At 40.6% G+C, this 21059-nt stretch overlaps 3 protein-coding genes across 7 annotated transcripts in view; 2 read left to right on the plus strand and 1 right to left on the minus strand.

Annotated features, from left to right (window-relative positions):
• Positions 1-4483, plus strand: part of myt1b (myelin transcription factor 1b) — a 50909-nt gene extending 46426 nt beyond the window's left edge. For 2 of the 3 annotated variants that reach the window (XM_036212626.1, XM_036212628.1), the window contains 2 exons: positions 44-187; positions 262-4483. In XM_036212626.1, the coding sequence (XP_036068519.1) occupies positions 44-187; positions 262-405 (288 nt within the window). In that variant the 3' untranslated portion in view covers positions 406-4483. The remainder of the gene's footprint in view (positions 1-43; positions 188-261) is intronic. The other variant, XM_036212627.1, reaches the window with a different exon arrangement.
• Positions 4484-9064: 4581 nt separating this feature from the next.
• LOC112159053 (protein-L-isoaspartate O-methyltransferase domain-containing protein 2) lies at positions 9065-17413 on the plus strand. 2 transcript variants are annotated; one of them, XM_024292873.2, is made up of 7 exons: positions 9065-9217; positions 11816-11976; positions 12057-12207; positions 12893-12995; positions 14433-14604; positions 14729-14852; positions 15788-17413. In XM_024292873.2, exons 2-7 carry the CDS (start codon positions 11821-11823, stop codon positions 16348-16350), a joined length of 1269 nt encoding a protein of 422 aa, XP_024148641.1. In that variant the 5' UTR covers positions 9065-9217; positions 11816-11820; the 3' UTR covers positions 16351-17413. The 2 variants fall into 2 exon arrangements, with proteins under 2 accessions (XP_024148641.1, XP_024148640.1); XM_024292872.2 differs by having other exon boundaries at positions 9066-9217; positions 11798-11976.
• Positions 17414-18370: 957 nt separating this feature from the next.
• The window catches only part of kif3b (kinesin family member 3B), a 10758-nt gene continuing 8069 nt past the window's right edge, over positions 18371-21059 (minus strand). For both annotated transcript variants that reach the window (XM_024292870.2, XM_024292871.2), the window contains exons 8-9: positions 19575-19777; positions 18371-19504 (exon numbers count right to left, since the gene is read on the minus strand). In XM_024292870.2, coding sequence (XP_024148638.1) covers positions 19399-19504; positions 19575-19777 — 309 coding nt within the window. In that variant the 3' untranslated portion in view covers positions 18371-19398. The remainder of the gene's footprint in view (positions 19505-19574; positions 19778-21059) is intronic.

Raw genomic sequence — 21059 nt, forward strand, 5'->3', positions numbered from 1 at the left:
AACAGATTGCTGCAGCAGATGACTTGAGTATTGTCTGTTGCAGATTTCCTCCATGGAGAAGAACCTGAAGAGCATCGAGCACGAGAACAAGATGATCGAGGAGCAGAACGAGGCTCTGTTCATGGAACTGTCGGGTCTGAGCCGCGCCCTCATCCGTAGCCTTGCTAACATCCGGCTGCCGCACATGGTGAGTGTTTCCCCGCGCTTTCATCCCGTGTCTTCGAGCTTCTTTACTGAATCCAGGTGTCATTTGTGCCTCAGCAGGAGCCAATCACCGAGCAGAACTTTGACCGCTACGTGAGCACCCTTACGGACATGTACACCAACAAGGACTGCTTCCAGAGCCCGGAGAACAAGGCCTTGTTGGAGAGCATCAACAAAGCCGTGAAGGGCATCAAAGTGTGAGGCTCGACGGAAGCAAGACACTGAAAGCTCCACAGTGTATTGAAATACCATTAAAACAAAAGGGAATTCAGGTTATTTAAATAAACAACAACTTTAAGAAAAAAAAACAACCCAGGGAACACAGATGAAGAAGAGTGACGCGGACCAAAATCCACACCACGCTGCTGCTGCTGCTGGGCGTCGCAGATCTTTCAGTAGGAACGGGCGAGGAGTAGCTGGAAACTGTTCAGCAGAGTTTGGACGCGCTCTCCGGCGCCCCCTCTCTGTTGCGCGCGTCTTGAACCTGAAGGAAAATCTCTCACAGGAGCAAAAGAGAAGAAGAACTCTGGCTGAGCTCCAGCAGCGTTCACCGCGACTTCGCCGACAGAGACACTCCACCCGGCCACTCCACCCAGCAATAGGAAGCACGCCCCAAACTGAAGGTGTTTGTTTTGTGGCGTCGCAACCTAAACCATCTGCACGCAAAGCTACGAAGCAGATCAGCGAGCAGATAAGTCCCGCCCCCAGCGTCCATTTGTTTTCTAACAGATTATAGTCATTTAGCGTGCACACGTTTCAGATCAGTTTGTCATATCAATAGTATTTATTAACATAGGAGTTGCACTTCATTTCAATAACTAGTTTTGTGGTACAATAATTATTATTATTATAAATTAATTATTTAAACTTGTGAACGTTTTAAATTGTAACTTATTGCCGTTTATGTTATTGAGGTTTATTTATTTGAAACGATCTATTTATTAACCTTGTTTTGTAAAACAAACAGAAAAAAATGCCTTTTTTTTTGCTTTGATAACCAGTTTGCAAATGATTTACATCCATATTTAAAGAATCTATATGAAAACCGATGAGGCATATTTTGTTTGTGACTCATTTTTGAAACACCTTTTTATGTGCGGATGTTTTTACGACAAACTTTTTTTGTTTGTTTTTATAGTTTTACAACAAAAAAGTTCTTCTTTTGTTCTGTTATCCAGAAAACCAACTGCTGAGAGGAGAAAAATGTATTTATTATTTATTTAAAATGAGAGAAATCCTTTGATATGGCTGTATATTTATTTTGTTATTTATGTGCGTGATGTGATGGTTGAGTCTGAGTAGTCTTAAAAAAAAAAAAAAAAAAAAAAAAACACTGATGAGAACTTAATAAAGAAACCACGTCATAACGAACACGGTTTGATTGCTTAGGTGAAGCAGCAGCTGATTGTAAAACGAGAAAGCGCTCGCTGTCTGCCGCCGCCACCGCCCGGTTTCTGTGCGTTTGTCAGGTGAAAATGTTTTAAAGAAAAGACAGAAAAAAATGTTACCTCTCCCAAGCGCTTTGTAGCGGCCAACACTGGCTCACCCCAAACCTCTGTGTTGTACCGTGACTGCTCTACTAATAGGATTTTCATCAGTGCAATGGTACACAAAGAGCTCTTCTCCAGCAGTGTTTTAGTTTGGCTCTAAAACACACACAGACTCGCACAGCGACATATCCAGCCCTCGAGGAAACAATAACATGGCCTACTTTGACAAACTTCTATCAGACAGACGTACACACCCTTGTAGCCTTACTCTAGATTTAGATTATTTTGTTTTTTTATGCACAAAGTGCCACTAAAAGAAAAAAAAAGATTTCTTTCCTAATTCATCTCTCCAATGTAATAATGTCTGGTCCCAAGACGACCACGGCATCCGAAGAGCGGTGATTGTTTCAGATGCCTTTGTTTCTCTGCCAAGATGGCCAGAAGTACATTATATATACATTCTGTACAAATAGATTTTAAAGATGCTCTCTCTCTCTCTCTCTTTCTCTGTCTATATATATATATAAATATATATATATGAATACAAACATACCTATATTTTTCCAGTGTAACTGTGGACTTTTCCTTGTCAGAGGAGCTGTTCTGAGGAGATGTGATGGTGAATCCCGAGCAGATGGTTGAATATCATAAAGACCTGCTCAACTGTGGCTTTAAACGCACCATTGAGTCGAGCTGCAACGGCGCTTTGCGAGTTCTCTCATTAAGTTTCCTTTTACTTGTGTGTCTTTGATCCATAAAACATCAGCTGTGTGTTTTACGACTGAATCTCATGTACAGTTTGAAAAAAACAAAAAAACGACGATGCTTCTGACTAATGTTCTGCACACGGCCTCGTGGTGCGGTTCCCTGCTTTGTGTGTCCTCGACCGTCCAGGCCTGCTCGCTGTGAGGAGACTTGGGTGTAACTTGCCTTCGAGTGTCCGCTCCGGTGTGTACAGTTCAATGCCTGCGCGTAGCTCGGACGCCGGCTCGTTCCCGAGGTGGTAAATGTGCTCTTAGCCAACATAGAATGAAATCCTTTGTGCACTTTCTGAACTACTGTTGAAAATGCCAGCATTTGAGCGTAGATTTCTTGGAACCCAGCTTCAGTAGCTTAGATCAACCAGAGAGTTGTCTTTTGTACTGGGAAAAAAAACAAAAAGAGATTGACAGGAAGCGAGTTTGGCCCTCAGGTGACGGGGCAAAACGGAGCGATGCCATAGGTCGGCCAGTCAGCTGAGGCTAGAGGCTACATCATCAGCTGGATCGAGGCCTCGTGTAGAACGGGAGGAGAGCGTGGGAGTGGGAAATTGATTTGCCGAGCTTCAAAATCTCCCCTTTTGTTTCAAGAGGAGGCGTTTGTTGCATAAACATGTACGTCACTCAAAAGAATGTCAAAGCTTTTTGTGACTCTTACCCCTCGTCCGGCCCTCTGCCGCACCACGAAACCCCCTTTCGTTGTTCTCGTCCCTTGTAACCTCTCCTCAGGAAAACGCGGTGCGCGAAAACTCGTGTGTTCTTCTTGAACTGCTGGAGAATACCACCCGCGGGTGTTAAGACTGTGAATATTCTCCTGACCCATTTGCTATGGCATGACCCCTTTTAAAATGCTTGATGAAATTGTCTGCTGAGGTATGTAAATAAATAACACTGAGGCCATGAAAGCAGAGCTAAGAAAGCGAGCGCAGCCCACAGCGCTGAGCCCACGCACTGTATGTTTTCTGATTTACATAAAGTACAGAGCCATGGAGGGAGTTTTAGTATTCCAAACAGCGAAGGATCACACACTGGACAGGTTTACCCACCGATGTGAGACTTTCAGGGACGCCGGTCCGCACCCAAATCCAAATATGAGTAGAGAAGAAGTGGGGAGGAGAGGGCGGAGCTATTAAACTGAGCGGCACTTTTTCATCGAGCTGACCAAAAGCAAAACGGCCCCACCTCTGCCCACCTCCCTGTCGTGTGGTCTTCTTATCATGTGTGCCTTTCTCAGTCCGCTCATGTCGGCCCGTTTGTGCCGGCTCCAAATCCTGCATGTTTTACGTTCAGATGTCCTTCACTTGCAGGCAGGGGGCGCTCTGTTGCAGAGGAAAACCAGAAGCTGTTGTCGGGCTAAAGAAACTGTGATCTTATTCTGTCCATTCAGGTATCCGAACTGGAATCTGAAGATCATCGTCTTTTATCCCCAGTAAATGCATCAGTGTGCAGGGCATTATTTTGAAATAAGTGAAAGTCTCTGTACATATTTGTATTTAGAAGAAACAGTGTTATTGTTGTTGTATTGACAAAAAGTTGAAAATTGTTTAAAAAACAGACAAAAAAAAACATTTGTGACAAAAGAAAAAAAAAAGTCCACAGCCAAGGGTTGTCCTGCTACCACATTTTTACAGAGATGAGCTATTTTTACTGGTGATTTTTTTAGGCACTAATATTGAAATACTTATGAAACCTTCCAGCATTACAAGCACTTCCACGTGGATAGACTGTATGGTCATTTTTGTTACTTTTGTAGATGGAGTCGTTCCTTTTGTAAAGTGGGACAGGCCTTGGCTGTGTGTCCTCGGGGTCTCCTCTTTTTGTTCATCTTTTTTTGGGGGTGGGGTGGGGAGGGTTGGGTGTACACTGCTGTAGATGGGCCGAGTTTGTGACTGTGTGTTTGTGCACTTGTGTACATGTTCCCCTGTTCCTGTTTCAGTGTTACAAAGCAGAAAGTGATGTCAGTTATTGTGAGGGTATGAATCATTTTAAATGTTCTCTATGAAAATACAAATAAAGACTCATAGACAAGCAGATCTGTTGTTGGTGTAGTGTGTGTGTGTTTGTACTCGTTTGTGCATCTTTATGAGGACTCATATCCTTAAGTCCTTCATTAAATGAGGACAGGTCTGGATCGTGGGGACACGGGGGTCTTGTGGTTTAAAAAGCCTGTTTTAGTATCAGACTAAGATTATCTATAGGTTAAAATAATCCTCACAGCTGAACTATTAAAACCTTTTTCTATTACAATCAGCATTTATCTACACTTGTGCAATGTGCACAGCAGAGGGCGCACTAAGGTAGGAATTTATTAAGTTTTGTGTTGCTTTGAGATCATCTGAAATCATTTAAAAATAAATCTGATTTTTTTGCCCATTTACCTTCTAGTCATGCACCAATTCTTTTTTTTTAACTGAACAATATGTTACACCATTGCATTAGGAGGGTACATTTTGGAGCCTCATATTTTAAATGAGGTGTATGTCTGTGAAAAATTTCAATGAGATACATATTTTGATTGTGTGATTAATTTAAAGCAGCGGTCCCCAACCTTTTTCAGAAAACGTTTAAATTTGACAATATCTTCACGGACCGCTCTGAATGGGGCTGAAGTTGGGATTTTTAAGCTTCTGGTTTATGAAATCTATGAAAGTCGTTTCAGATTTGAAAAAACTCCACAAAGGAAATATGACATGATTTTTTTCCCCCCATAGAATTCCTTTTTAACACTCAAACAGGGCAAAAAGATTGATCATACTTTGTCTTTACATAGAACTTTGTTCGTTGGGTATTTGTTTCAACACAAAGGAACCTTTTCTGTGCTAAAGTTTCTGAACGGATATCTAGCCAACTCAGCCTTGCTGTAGAAAAAATCTCAAATGTCCTTTTTAAAGTTTCCACTAATCAGCATCTTTATTTGATTGCATCTTAATTATCTGTGAAATGCTTAAACTTTGTGATGAAGTTTTTCCACTTGACATTAAAGTGGAGGCTAACAACGGGAGGCTAGCTTGAGCTATGGCCGACTTTTTAGTTGTGATGGATAAATTAAGCAAAATAAAATTAAACCACCATCGTAAAACTGGTATTTTCTAATATAATATGAATGTGAATCCAGTAACTTCATTATCTGCGTGGTAAACAGTCGAGTCTCTCACTATGCATCAGACGGAGCTGTCTCATTAATTCCGTATGTGGAGGAAAACTCGTGCTTTTGTCTGTAAACAGCAGTTTTATTGTTATCTAAAGTCGAAGGCTCTTCGGTTTCCTCACTGGATCTTTTCTCCTTGAAGAAACTCTTCAAATGCGTTTTATTGTTTAGTTTTTGTATTTAGCTTTGAGCTACTAGCTTAGCAATCTAGTTAGCCTTGCAGGTAGCTGCTTTAAGTCATGTGACCAAGACAGATGTTGGAAACCGAATCTGGAAGTCTTTCAAATTAAAACTTCCTTTAAGATCAGAAAATAAACTAAACAAAAATAAGTTCATTTATTTACTTTTTTCTGTCTGTGCCCTGGTACCAAGTGACCCATCAGCAAGTGCCACGGATTTAAAGCATGAAGGTTCAGGGCGCAGGAACTCTTTTTAAAATTATATTTAAAATGGGATTTTTGTGTGTTTATATTATGTTTCTTTAGGATTAGCATAAAATGACGTCGTTGTTTTCTGTGAATTTGTTGTATAACGTGTTTCTTTCCAGGAAGAGAAGCACGGCTAATGGGGATCTTATAATCAATATATAACAATAAATCAATGTAACAAATCGTAGGGAAAGTGAATATGTTGAAAGTGTCAAAGACGTGTTGTGCTAAATGTAATATATTTAAATGACATCAGGCTTACTAAAACTAGGGGTGTACAATTCACTTTACCCACGATTCAGTTCAGTGGTGTAACACACGATAAACTGATAGTTGCAGCATTAACTGAGGGGCCATTCTTCATTGTTACTTGTTTACTAACAAATCCAAATAAGTTTTTTTTTTTTTTTTAGGGTTTGTAATATTCAAATCATTTATTGAACCGAAACAAAACTTTGACCCAAAAATTGAGGTTTGAGGTAAATTAGCTCCTGTATTAATTCTGGCATATTTATGTTGTAGCCTAGCTAAAACATTGGATAATATGCATTCTCCTAACTTAAATAAATCAATAAATAAACCGAGTTTTGGGGAAAGTGAAACTCTGAATCCCCATTACCTACTCATTACTTACCTACACATTTAACCCCAACAGTCATTATTGTATCCAAAACCTTATTTCATTTTAGACCTTAAAATCGACTATAATTAAAAACGTCTTGAAGTTCTGAAACTTATAAAACTTTTGCAGTAAATTTAGACTATTAATAGTACTAGTCAGAGTGGCAAATATGCACTTATTATTTTCTAAACAGAATTTATTACCAATTATTGTGTTATTTTTATTGTTAACAGCAGATTGTGTTCTGCGTCCTGATTGGTTGTTGACTTTGTCCCTCAATCTCTTCCGTGCCGTGTCTCCTGTATATAATACAATCAGTTTGTCAAATTTACTGAAATCTTCTGTAGTGAACAGAACTTTGATTTCATTCTATAAAATTTGACTTATTTTTCCTTAAAAGGATTGAATTTTTAGAGTTAAAACAAGAGAGAAAAGTGTGAAAATGTTCATGTCTGTCTGAGACTATAAAACATATAGAATTGCTGTAAAAAATACATTTACTTTCTGAAAAAAACGTTTTCTCTTTTTTCTGTGAAGAATCTCAAACTGCCTTGAGTCTGAAATGTGCCGTACAAGTAATCTTCCCCTCTCAAGGAAAATTGAAATTTTACTGGAACAGGTATCGAACAGTTCTTTATTTGTGTTTTTTCATTTCAAATGATTCACGCTGTATCTCAGGGTCAAATATCAGATCTACATTTTCCAAATCCAATGATCTGCTCACTCGAGGCAGTCCTGACTGAACTGTACTGGAGTATTGAGTATAAATTCTCTCTGCCAAGCGTCAATGTTGCCTATTAACGATATGTACCTGAGCGCATGTGCTACTCCATCCAGTAGGAGGCGACATGCATTCTATGTTAACATTTATCAGAAAGTGTAAAGAATAGCTAGGGCCCTAAAAGCATCGACTTTAATAATAATTTAACCACCATAGTTTGCCCTGCAGATTACATTTTTTTCACTATAGGGTTTAACACTGACCAGTTTGGAGCCATTACCAGCCAACATGGGGTGTTTTCTAAATGATGTCACATTCACGCCCTGACACATTTAGTGATCACACCACATCTGTCTGCTTAACTGTGCTGAACCCGCTTTGAGGTCAAGCATCCTCGGTGTGGGATTGTGCCCTTGATTGTTGTTAAATTAAACAAAATGTCCAGCAAACAGCAAATGTTGACACATTGCATCACACTTTTTTCATAAATTTTATGCGTGACAACACATTTATTTTGATTTTTTTCTGACAGCATGTGCTTCATAAGTAATCTGGAGAAAAGCTAAGAATGATTTTATTTTGTCCTGATCCAATCAGCTGATTGTTTTGAACAAAATCATAAAAAAATATTTAAAATTTGGTTTAGATTTTTTTTCTCAAAGTTGTCATTAGGGTTTTTTATGTGTTTTTTAGACTATTTAAAATTTTAAGATGCACTGACTGTGTCTCTAAACAGCAGAAGTTATTTTATTTTCCCAAGAGCCTCACATTCAGACTCTGTGCATAGCCACACTGCCATCTGGTGGATGTTTGAGGAAACGTTCAGATTCTGTAAACTCACTAAAATATATTTATAAAAGCAAACGTGATCTTTCTCTTGCTAATAATCGAAGTTTTCAAGTTGATTAAGTGAGCTAAAATAACATTTGTATTTTTGATCTCTTTTGATTTTCTTAGTACATCTGTCATAAAATGGTACAAACACAAAAACCTGATCACAATTTAAGCCTAAATGTTTCTTAAAAGAAAAAAAGTCAAACTTAACATCACCATGAAAATTATATTTGTAAACTAAATTGTTCAAGCAAATCTAAATTCAATTATGTATTCTAATTGTGATGAATGTTGAAATTAGTAAACTAATTCAAATTAACTCAGTATTTTGACTCTTCGCCTTAAAACATCTGATTGTTTCCTTTGAATAACGTGGCAGATTTTCATTTCTTCCAACTGTAACTTGACCTGTTAACCTTCTTATTTACGATTTTAATTCTCCAGGATGTCTGTTACATTTTTTTTCTATTTTCAGCTTTTAAAGGCTGTAAAAGAACAAAATCCACGTTTCTATTGTTTATCTTTATTATTAATATGAGTTTAAAGGTCTGTATTGAAGGATTGATTATTTCTGCTGCAGATGAACATTTTAATTTGCGATGTTGTCTTTAGTCAATTTTTATATGATGTTTCGACCCATTTTTGCAGTTTTCTTTTGATTCTTTCAGAAAACATTTTCTGGGTTTTAAATAAAAGCTTGATTATCTGAACCGTGTGGAAAATGACTCTATGGATGAGAAAATGTCCCAATTGGCTGTGAAATGTTTATTTTCTAACATTTTTTCTTGTTTCTCGGTGAGTTTTAACCCTGGATGGGGCTCGTTCCGCCCCCAAAGCAGAAAGTAGGCCAACCCGCGCGTGACCGGTGCGTGCCGTGCGTCTGACGTCATCGCGTCAGATGGCCGAATGTTTACATCCAGCTGTGTTGTGTAGGCTGGATCGTCCAAACAACAAAGAGCGGGACGCGCGTGGAGCTGCGCAGACGGACGGCAGCGCTCGGCTCGGACAGCAGGTACTCCGCCAGCTGCTTCAGGCCGAGCAGGGAGGCGCGGGAGGCGGCCTGCGGCGCGAACAGCCGCCGCTGCCGCCGCGCTCCGGCCGCCTCCACGGTGCCTGGAATCTTTCACCGACTGCCTTCGACTGGCAGCTGCGTGACACAGATCACATCTGCGGGGTTTATTAATATTATTATTATATCACAGGAGAGTGCGTGAGAAACACCGTGCGCGTGCTGTGCTGCAACGTCAGGTGGTTGTTGTGCACCGAAGCCCCGATCGGCCTCGTTAGCTGCAGCCTGTGGATTTAAAGCTGCTGTGCTTCATGCCGTGTAGCGACGGAGGCGTGCTGCAGCGCCCTCCTGTGGCCAAACCAGAGCACTGCATCCTGTTGGCTCATCCATTCATTCACGCAGCTTCAGGTGGGGGCCACAACTGGCCTCCACCTTATGGTGGGGGCCAAATGAATGAAACTCCTGTTTCTGGAGCTTGATTTCGTATGTACAATAGTTTCTCCATTTCATTTTTACAGCATTTTAAAAGGCTTCTCTTCATTCAAATTGTACCTCGAGTTCAGTGTTGGGTAAATTACTTTAAAGGAGTAGTCGATTACTTGAGTAAAAACACGAGTTTTTAGTTTCTTAAAACCCTCCACTGTGGAGGGCAAGGTCACATTTCAGCACAGTGGGCATCACCTGTGGAACATGTGAGGGCTTCATCTACAACTTGTGTTTTTACTTTTACTTTGATGTATTTTCCATGTTTTAACTTGATTTTATTACTAATTAATTTGATTGTTTTTGTGGGATGTGTATGTATGTTGGATTTTTATGTGTTTTTATTTATTTTTGTTGCTATTTTAACTACTATTTTTATCTTACTGTTATTTATTTGATTATGCCTTTTAGGCATCTAAATAGAGTTGAATTTAAATAAAATTGAATTTGTATTTTACTTTAAGAAGTAATTCACTACTTGTTACTTCACTTTTTTTCTACTTATATAGAAAAGGAAAAAAATCTCACACAAGCACGATCCCCTTATATTTTTTAACTTTATTTTTTAAGGTAATGGGTTTGTGCAAAGTTAGAAATGGTTCAAGACATAACTGTGCTTCCAGCATAGATTCATAGATTAGACAACAGTGTGAAAAATGACACAAATACTGTGGCCATGGGCATCTTTTGTTAAAAGCATAGTGTGTCCGTGTGATTTTGCTAAGTTCTCAGACAGCTTGCTCATTGACACTACAGCAGTGGAAAGCAGTTCATCTCTTGGACATAACTTGCATTAAAATGAAATGTTTTTGTCTTTGTTTTTGACAAACTAGAGGTAATTCAAATATCTCCAGTTGTCTCTAAGTATTCTTCCTTGTCCATATTTTAGTTTTTTTTCTTCCATCTTACTTTGAGTGATCTTCAAACTCTGTCAGGGCTTAATGTTTACACAAATAAACATGTTTTATTAATCCCTGATAATCCTTCCACTGCTCCAAAACCTAATGAAGTAATGAGGGTTTCTATATTCTAGTAATTCAATTACAGAGATTTTAAATTGTAATTCCCTACATTCCTCTGTTACTCACAAATGTACTTAAATTACAGTTGTTTATTACTTTGTGATGTGTTACTTCCAACACACTTTGAACCATCTGGGTGCATGTGTGGTGAGTGTGGACAGACCGACAAATGGTCTCTTTAGAAGTCTCTTCTGAAAAATCTCACACTGAACTTGAAAAAAGTCGCAAAGAAAAGAGGAAGTGGTCTGACTTTTTTTTATATAACCTTTTGTCAGACTAAAAGGCAGAAAATACTTTGACAAAACCTTTTTCGGAGGCTCAAGACCACGACTCTGCAACCTTTTATTCTAAAAGAGCCATTTGGTTCAGTTTCTTGACCACAGCCCAGCAAACAGTCGAAAAATCCCACTTTACTGTTCATAAAACTACACTTTGTTGACCATTACGCCATTCATTTATAAAATTAAATATTTGCAATAATTGAGTTATCTTTTTCTGTTTAAAACCAATGTAATGTAATTTCTTTTAATTTTGACAGCAGTGACCCCTCCCCCCGGCGTTCCAAACAGGAAGTACCTTCTGGCTCCAAGAAGCCAAAATCCCACAGACTACTATACGGAAATAAACAGCTTTTACTCAGTCATTCTGATTGTCAGAATAACCATTCTTGCTCTGACACCTTTTTTGAAAATCTTCTTGATAATCTTCACTTTTTTCTTAATGTTTTCTGTAGTTCAAGGTATTCAAGTTATCAGATGCCTCAATAAAAGCAGTGGTCATACGTTCAACGTTCAAAACAACTGATAGATCTCGTCAAGCGATGGGTGTGGACTTCCAACAAGCTCACTCCTGATTGGCGAGAGTGGTTGCCATAGAAACATTTACTCTGGCCAATCACTGCTTACTGACGTCACATGTCTGCATCTGTATTGTTAAAAAATAGCGACTGAATTGACTTAACTGGTTAGAGCCAGAAATAGAACATGTTCTGTCGGTGATGACAAACTCCCTCGATCCAGTTCTCATTTACAGTCAACGTTTTCCATTCACACATTTAACTTTCAATCGGTGTTCAAAGGTGCTTGCTTGGCTTCAGTCAGGATGGGCGGAGCCGTGAGCGCCGGTGAGGACAACGACGACTTGATCGACAACCTGAAGGAGGCGTACTACATCCGTTCAGACCTGGTGGAGCGAGCCTTTCGAGCCATCGACCGCGCCGACTATTACCTGGACGAGTACAGGGACAACGCCTATAAGGTGAGACCGGAGAGGAGCTGAGGAACCGGCCGGTCTGCAGATATCCACACATAAACAAGCTCCTCTGTTGTTGAGTTCAGGACTTGGCGTGGCGGCATGGAAACATCCACCTGTCTGCTCCGTGCATCTACTCCGAGGTGATGGAGGCTCTGGATCTCCAGCCCGGCCTCTCCTTCCTCAACCTGGGCAGTGGGACCGGCTACCTCAGCACCATGGTGGGACTCATCCTGGGTATGCAGCGCAGCTTTTTCAGTTTTGATACTTTCCCGTAAGCATAATCTCTTAGTGTAGTTTGAACCTGGAATGTTTAGTTTGATACGTTTGAAACTTCTGATTTTGTGAGTTTTTTTTAGCTAAAAGTCGACATTGATTCATGTTTTCACTACAGGGAGAACAAAAGTTCACACAATATTTAGAAATAGACTCCATCTCACATTTAGCTTCATATAATAGATCACTAACATAAAAAAGATAGTTTGATTAATCTTTGGCCTCAGTGTCAGAACATTGTGTCATTGCAAACTTGGATCCTTTTTTTTATATATATTTATATCCACAGAGTTTTATTTTTGTGAAACGGATCAAAGCAGTGCTGCATCATGACACCTCCACCGCCATGCTTTACAGTGTTTTAAGGCTTGGATCTTTGTTTATCGTGAGAGTTGCGTTCTAAAAATGAATTTGTAAAGTTGTTGTCTTTATATTTCTCATATTGACACAAACATCTTCACAGTTGTCTATCTTGTTTAAACTCCAAACAAGATCCAAAATCTTCTTCATTCATTGCTGAAGGCTTTTTCATGCCTCAGTTTCAGGAGAAGCTTTGTCTTTGAAACTCAACGTTTCGTGCTCGTCTGGATGATGGCGTCGGTGCAGGAGAATCTCGTTTCAGCTTCTTCTGTTCTGATATTTGCAGGTCCGTTTGGAGTGAACCACGGCATCGAGGTGCACGCCGACGTCATCGAGTATGCCTACCAGAAGTTAGACTCCTTCATCAAAACCAGCGACAGTTTTGACAAGTATGTCTTCAGACGTGTCTGTGAGCTTCTACCTTCAGGTCTATGGAGCCAAATCGGGGCCTTCAATATGTAAAACCCAAATAAAACATTTTGAAAAATGTATTGGTGTTTGGCCAAAAAAATGTAAAATGTCCAAAACTTTTTGTTATTCTAAAAAAAAAACGTAATTATTTTTAGCTTCAAATGTTCTGTTTTTTAGGTTTCAAAACTTTTGGTTTAGTTTCAAATATTTTTTTCACCCTTTAATCTTTTTTTTTCATTTTCAAATCACAAAATTTCTCATTCAAAACTTTAGGCAACTTCAGTCCTGGTGCGTTCACTGACTCTAAGATCTGTGATAATTACAGTCAGAGAATTTCTGTTTAGTCAGTACTATCATAGTCTGAAGTTGTCCCAAGACAGGTGTAAAAAGCAGAGTTTTATCACGTACAAACCACGTGTCCTAAACTCTGCTCTAGCCCATTCAAAGCACCATCTTTTTGTGTTAAATCCAGGGATAGAAAACGTCCTTATGTTTGAATAAAATGACTGTGGTTGGTCGCCCTTATCAAGCCTGGAGGACATCATGTTAAGTACAAGATGCTGGTGGTGCAGTGGTACTGCATAGGACTAGAAACAGAACTCACCCGGGGTTTGAATCCAACTGTTAGGTTTTAACTTTTTGTTTTTAAACACATAATTACATTTCAGCAGTGTTGGGACTAACGCCGTTTAAGTATAACGGCGTTACTAACGGCGTTATAAATCAAGTAATTTAGTAATCTAACTAATTACTTTCATCCTCGCTGTAACGCCGTTATAGTTACTTCGTGTAAATCGCGGCGCGTTACTTCAAAGTTTGATGATCTTGCTGGAGCTGGGCGCTTCGCACCCGAGCGTTCCGCGTCAATTCTGGCCAGAAGTTGCATCAAGATACATGAGAAAATCCGGTTTCTTTTCAAAATATAACCAGTTTTTCACAATAAAATGCCGCGATTGACAAATGTGATCATGTTTTTGTATCTAAACAGGCGGTAGACACGGATATAAACATACAATCACAACACAAACGTGCAAACGAGTTACTTTGCCAAGTAACTAATTACTTTGAAGATGCAGTAATTGAGTTACTAACTCAATTACTTTTTGGGAGAAGTAACTAGTAACTATAACTAATTACTTTTTTGAAGTGAGATGCCCAACACTGCATTTCAGTAATGTGCAGGACTGTGTAATAGTTTTTTTGTAAAAAGTTGTTTATATCACTAAAAAAATGTTTTTTATGCATAATGAAATGTAAAATGTCCTAATCCACATTGTCATTTTATTTTTCCTTTTTTGGCCAAACACCAACATTTTTTTCAAAATGTTTTATTTGGGTTTCAGACATTTATGTCCCCGGTTTGGCTCCATACAGGTCCACGTTCTCAGCCGCTGCTGTCGTTCCGTTTGTTTCAGATTCGAGTTCTGCGAGCCTTCCTTCGTGGAGGGGAACTGCCTGGAGATTCCTCCAGAGAGCCGTCAGTATGACAGGGTGTACTGTGGGGCGGGGGTGCAGAAGGAGCACGAGGACTACATGAAGAGCCTGCTGAAGGTGGGGGGCATCCTGGTGATGCCTCTTGAGGAAAAGGTCGGTTATAGAGCTGGAAGTAAATCTGTAGATTCCAGCTTGCTGGTTTGTGTAACTGTAAGTCACTTTAAATACAAAATGAAGAAGCAGAAGCACAAAGACTGAGTTTTGGTGTTTCCTGCAGCTGACAAAGATCACGCGCACCGGGGCAAACAGCTGGGAGACTAAGAAGATCATCTCCGTGTCCTTCGCCCCGCTGTTGCTGCCCAAACACAACACCAACGGCAAACCCAAGGCGGCTCCTCTTCGTGAGTCTCATCCTTCTTGTTCCTTCTTTCTCTGCCTCCTCTGGTGTAGTGATGGACACAGACCTACATTTGATGAACACATGAGTTCAGTCACAAAATCAGACTAAAACATTTCAAGGATTAACCCTTAATAACCATTCATATCATATTTGATACATAGATTTCTGAGACTCCTCAGAAATGTATCAAAATGATCCAAACTTATATAATGGTCAATGTTTTCTACCCTGTACTTAATCATTATTCCACTAGGGGCAGTAGAAGGGTTTTTGTTGCTCATTTCAAAATGGCTGCTTCCAATAAATCCATAATTCAAACCGAATGCGATTCGGGGGCAGGGGCGTTGAGTTTCATTGTTAAGTCAATGTACAGACATGATCTGAGATCCTGCGGCGCGACTTCATGAGTTTAAATTCTCACATGATGAGTTCTTTCATTCTTTTTCTGAAAGACCTTCTCCAATGAAAATTGTGTTTTTGGTGTTTTTTTAACATGTTTTTGTGGCATTTTTCTCATAATGCAGAACTTATATTAAAAAATTACACTTAATTTTATGTTTCAGAGCAGAAGAAAAAACACAGCTTGAAAAACAGCATATTTGTAATGTAGAAAATGTGCTGGGCGGGGCCACGAGCTCCTTGCTCCGCCTCATTCTGATACATCCACTTGTAGACGACTAGATCCATGAACGTCTTTGTTTTCCTAGTGTCTGGCTCGCCATTTTTGTTGCACCAGTAATGTTAGGTCGGGGTTGTGAGGGACTGCAAGGTGTAAACAGAGAGCTCTCAGTTATGGGTGATGAAAGGGGGGTGGAGTATCTTAATGATCAATCCTTTAATATTTCTCTTAATGTTTTATGTAAAGAACTTTAAAATGTTCAACACGAATAAACTTTCTTCACGTTCTCTTTTTTTTTGCCCGTTTCTTCTTTGCAGCGAAGTACGAGGTGCGGACGCTACAGGAGCTGGCTCGCATCTGCATCCGCCACACCCTCAGAGTGACCACAAACGGCGGGGGCAGCCAGCCGCGAGGCCGAGGCTCCTCCTTCAGCGTGGGCCGTGGTCTGGCCGTGGCGGGCCTCCACAAGTACGGCCCTCGCTTTAAACGCCGGCGCGTTCACCGGCGCCACTGCAACGCTCTCGTCCTTGCCACGCGGCAGGTGGTGGCCAGCAGCGGAATCGGAGCCGCGCCTCTGGACAGCAACAACAACCAGGAGGGGCGGGTGGAGGACGAGGAGTTGGGGGTGGAGAGGGAGGCCAGGCGGCTGACGAGAGGGAGCAGGAGGGTTGGGAGGAGAGCGGCGGGCGAGCTGATGGAGGAGGAGGAGATGGTGGAGGAGGAGGAAGAGGAGGGGCAGCAGGAAGAGGAGGAGGAGGAGAGGGAAACGGGCGAGCTGCTGCGACCGCAGCCGGCGGTGAACGTGCTGAGGGAGCGTATCCTGAGTCTGCCGCTTCCCGAGCCGCTCAAGATGTTCCTGCTCTTCTACAGGGAGAAGTGAACGTCGCCGTCGAAGCCCCGCCCCCACCTGCAGCTCCCGAAGCCCACCTCATCGTCTGCCATCTCCACCATCCTCGTTCTGCTGTGAAGAGGGGTTCTCTCAACGTACACGTCTTTGAGATTTAAACTTCACAGCTGACATCATCACCGGACGGACGCTCGCCAACAGATGGTGGAGAAACTCCCCAACCGATCAGAGGCTGAAGGTGTGGCCGCTAGCTCCTTCTCCAGGAGGTCTGGAAGGAGCAGCCATGACTGAAGGTTCATTTCCAGCCCAAAAACCAAGTCTTGGCTCCCAAAAAAGCATCTTTTCTTTGTGATTGCTGCTGAGGTTCCTTCAGAAACTGAGCTGCTCGGAACAGGAAACATGTTTGAGATCATCCAGAACGACCCTTTAAATGATTCTGGACCTTTTTAGCTGTTGATTTTTTTTTCTATGCATACATCTCATTGTTTGAGTAGATTCTTGTTTTTAGTGAAAAGATCAACTTTAATAGTACAAGAGTTTACCAGCATGACAAAGGTCATTTTTGGACGTCTGAGTGCAAGTTTGTATTTATTTGAAAGACTTTCTGATGGTGTGCAGCTGCAGCACCATTTCCTGAATCATTAAGAACTCTTGGATCACATTCTCCCGGATTCCAGTTTGGGCATTATTTTGTCGCTCCTTTTCTTGAAAACTTCAGTTTGTGCCAAACCCAGGCTGCATGGAATCAAGGAAGTAGATGTTTGATTTGAATCATGCAGTGATGTTGTGGGTGTGGTCACAATTGAATGAAAATCAAAAACTGTCTTTTTATTTTAGTTTTTTTTCCCCTACTCTTATTTTGAAAGGCCGGAGCATCACACTGCTTCCGTTTGGATCATTTCCATGGCTGGTGTCCTCATCATTCCTGAGTCCTTTAGGAGCCGTTCCTGTGTGGCGTTGTGCGTCTGTGCTCTGTTGAGTGTATCGTCGTTTCTTTTCTTTTTTTTAATCGACTCTTGAAGAGAATGGCTTGCAGGTTTTAAAGATTTGAGTTGTATTACTGATCGCTGAAAATAAATTTCTGCAAAGTAAGAAACAGATTTTATAAGTTATCATTTTAGAGATTTATATGGTGGTTTAACCCCTCCCAATCCAGTCCTTTAATGCTGAGTGTCAAGCAGGGAGGCTTTGGGCCCCATTTTTAGAGTCTTTTGTATGACTCAGTCTGGATTTGAAGTCATGACTGTACAGTCTGAGGATGGACACTCTACCACAAGGCCACTGAGCTGGCGTTTGTGTATGTGAAATAATTTTGATTCATTTAAAGCTCTAATTTATGCTATTAAGAGATGCAGTTAATTGATTGGCAGGTCAACAGTGCTTCACTTGACTTAGTCCCGCCCCCATGTCTGTTTAAACTCCAATGTTTGTTCCACTTCTCTGCTCTGATTTAGTGGCTTACAGTCTGTAAATGTCTGATTTTGCTACTGAAAGTTCAGGGAAGGTGGTTACCATGGTTACCTTAAAGACCCACTCCAAAGAAAATCATGTTTTTGGATTGCATTTCTGACACAGAAGATAAGCTGGGCGGACCAAAAATGGGGTGGCTCCGCACAGACGTTCCTGCCACTAATCAAGAGGGGAATTTTAATGAACCCTTGCTGCTCTGCAGAAACTATGTCCTAGAAAATGATAGTTTTTCTTAATTGTGGCTAAAAATGGGGCCATTAAAAGACCATTGCAAACACTTTCAAAATATGAAAAAAATTGTCGGAGTGGGCCTTCAAGCATTCGTAAATGGCCTTTCTGAGCTTGAATACTAAAAATATTTTGAAGGAGTACGGAAATCCAATCTATTTTCGGGTCTCTGGTTCCGGTTCTGTTTCCTCTTTTGGACCAGTCTGTAAATGAATGTGCAAAAGACTCCTGGATACAAAACAAAAGCCTAACTTAAGAACTTTTCACTAGTAAATATAATGTGAAACACTTGAATTATTAATAAATATTATTTACATTATAAAACAGACAGCTTTATAATGCATTAAGACAAAAATTTTATATTTTCCTTAAATTTTGTTTAATGAAAAAAACAGCAACAACGATTTGGCTTGAAATCATCAGAAGCATATAAAATTGGTCAACATTGTGATGATGTCAAGTGTGTTTACCAGATGTCTACAATAAGAAAAGTGAAATTGTCTTAGTGGATATGGAACGTGCTGAGAAACATGCTGCAGGTCTTCTTTAAGAAGATTGTGTTCAAGTTTAAATCATTTTAAAAATCACATTTTTTTAAGAGAAGAACCTTCAGAGTTAAAAGCCAAACTAAATACAAACTAACACACATCCTGCAGATTTGATGCAAAAAGATCAAATAAAATTTAAACCTTAAATTACAGAGCTCCAAAAATAAAACTATGCTGAAGAAAAGCAAATATAAAATTTTATCTACAACTCTTATAAAGACGACTGTAATAAGTTACATTTTAAACTCCTTTAACACATTTAACAAAACGTGAAAGTTAAATATTTGAACCAGCAGTCGAAGGTGGAAGCAGCAGAGAACTTCATGTGTTCAAGTGTTGTCATCTGCTGAAGGAGATCGGTTTACTCTAAACACGTCTGAGGATGGTCGTCACAGACGGATGTGCTGAAACCTGAATGTCGTGGAGGTGCGTGCATTCCCAGATGGGATTTCAGGAAGGAATCATCATTGAAATGAGGTTTGAGGGCTTGGATTTAAGGCACCTTGGAACCCTGATGTACCTGAGGCACATCGGAGGAGCCGGACGGGCTCGTTCCATCGTCCTCCACAGAGGATCCAGATTTCAGCAGAGCGAGGTTTGTGGTGAGAGCGCCCGCTACAGGAAGGTTTCGGCGTCGTAGAGGGAACAGACGGAGCTCTGCTCGCTGTGGAAACCAGACCTTTTCCTTCAGCTTCATATCAAAGTCAGAATAAAGTCACCAGTGATACTGCAGTCAGGCTGAGCGTTGAAGACCAGTCTGGATGTGGAACCACCCAGAGGATCAGATGTGGAATTGAAAGGTGCGTGGGGGCGGTGTCAGTGGTCCTACAAGTCATCATTTGGGCACCAGGCCACGGGATTGTGGGTAAAGAGGACTTCCTGGGCTGGAGAGGCTGAACGGAGAGGTCGGAGTGCCAGATTTCCTCCCTGTTCTCGGCCGGCTGCAGAAAAGAGAGCGGAGTCAGATGGCGAGCGTGACGTGACGGCGGCGGGCAGAGATGGCGGTCTTACCCTGACTTTGGTTTCTTGAGGCTGCCGGCTGGAAAAGCCGCTCCCAGGCTGCTGTGAAAACCCGAGGCGTCCACCTGGATCTCGTCCTCGTCTCTGAGGGCGTCCTCCAGAGCCGCCGCCATCTTTGGAGCGATCACGGGCTCCTGGTAGTCTTTAGTGGTGCGTGTGGGCATGTCCATCTCCAGCAGGAGTATGTTGTCCGCCTGTTTTGACACAGTTTATACCGTCAAAACCCGAGTGTTTACATCACTATCACTCTTTGATCCTTTAGCAGCCGTTTCTTCTGACGTTCTGGTTTGACTTCATCCTGTCTCATGTGAGCTCATTAAGGCCTTTCTATTATTCATGGAGCACTCTCAGCTCTCAAAATCTGTTGATCTAAAAGGTTTTTGCTTCAAAGAAGCAGCGTCACGTCTCATTCTGAACCGCTTTACCTTCAATCCAGAACTCTTGATTACTGGTGCAACCGATCACAAAATTCACGGTTCAGATTCTTTTTCGGATCAGTAAAAAGGAAAAAAACAAAATAACAGGATTAAAGTTTCCTTTTTTTGAAATTTCACAACAAATATATCTATTAAAAACTAGTACTTCAAAATATAAACATATTTATCTCATGAGAAACTTGCTCATTGAAGCCTATTGATTAAAAAAATAACATCCTTGAACTTTAAAGGGTAACCAAACAGTTGGAGGCTGACTCCATGCTAAGCCCAGAGTTGAAAAAACGGGGGCGGGGCTAGTGGAGGCGGAGGTGTGGTGTAGATCTATGATTGACAGTTAGGTTAGCTTTACGTAACATAGTCTTCAACATGGAGAGTGGTACCGGGCAAAGTGATGCAAGTTTCTCCACAGAACTTTCTGAGGAGTTTGAGGATTTTTCGCCTTGTCCAGAACCTTTTTTGAGCCGCTGGGTCAAGACGCTGCTTTGACACTGCCGACACAGGTAGGGTGTCTGAGAGTGGTGAAATGTTGCTAGCATCATAGCTAATAAAGGCTAACGTATTAAACAAAAAATGTCAAGTGAATTTAAGACTTTTTAGGCAAGTGCTTATCCAAAAATAAGACCAATTTCTTAGATTATTTAAATAAATATAAAAAAATGAACATAATTCACAAAAAAAGTCCAAGCTTTGTTAAATTTACATTTCCCAATGATCAAACCAATAGCTTTTTGCATTTTTTTTTTTAAGTGTTGGGCATCGTATTGGTGCATAGCAAACTGTTCTGCTGCTTTTTATGTACAGAAAAATTATGGAAAAAAATTTAACACTGTTTCAAAAAGGGACATTTATAAGGCTCTGATATTAAAATTTAAGATATTTCAAAAGTTTTTAAGGTATTATTTCCAGATTCATAAACATAATACTTTAGGACTTTTTAGGAACCCTGTTAATAACAATGGAGACAAATTTGAAGCTAGAATTGTGTTTGATGTGATCAGAAAATTGATAAACCCTTTAACACTTGAATTCCAGTATTTAT

The sequence above is a fragment of the Oryzias melastigma genome, linkage group LG7 (genome assembly GCF_002922805.2).
Source record: "Oryzias melastigma strain HK-1 linkage group LG7, ASM292280v2, whole genome shotgun sequence".
NCBI classification, from domain to species: domain Eukaryota; kingdom Metazoa; phylum Chordata; class Actinopteri; order Beloniformes; family Adrianichthyidae; genus Oryzias; species Oryzias melastigma.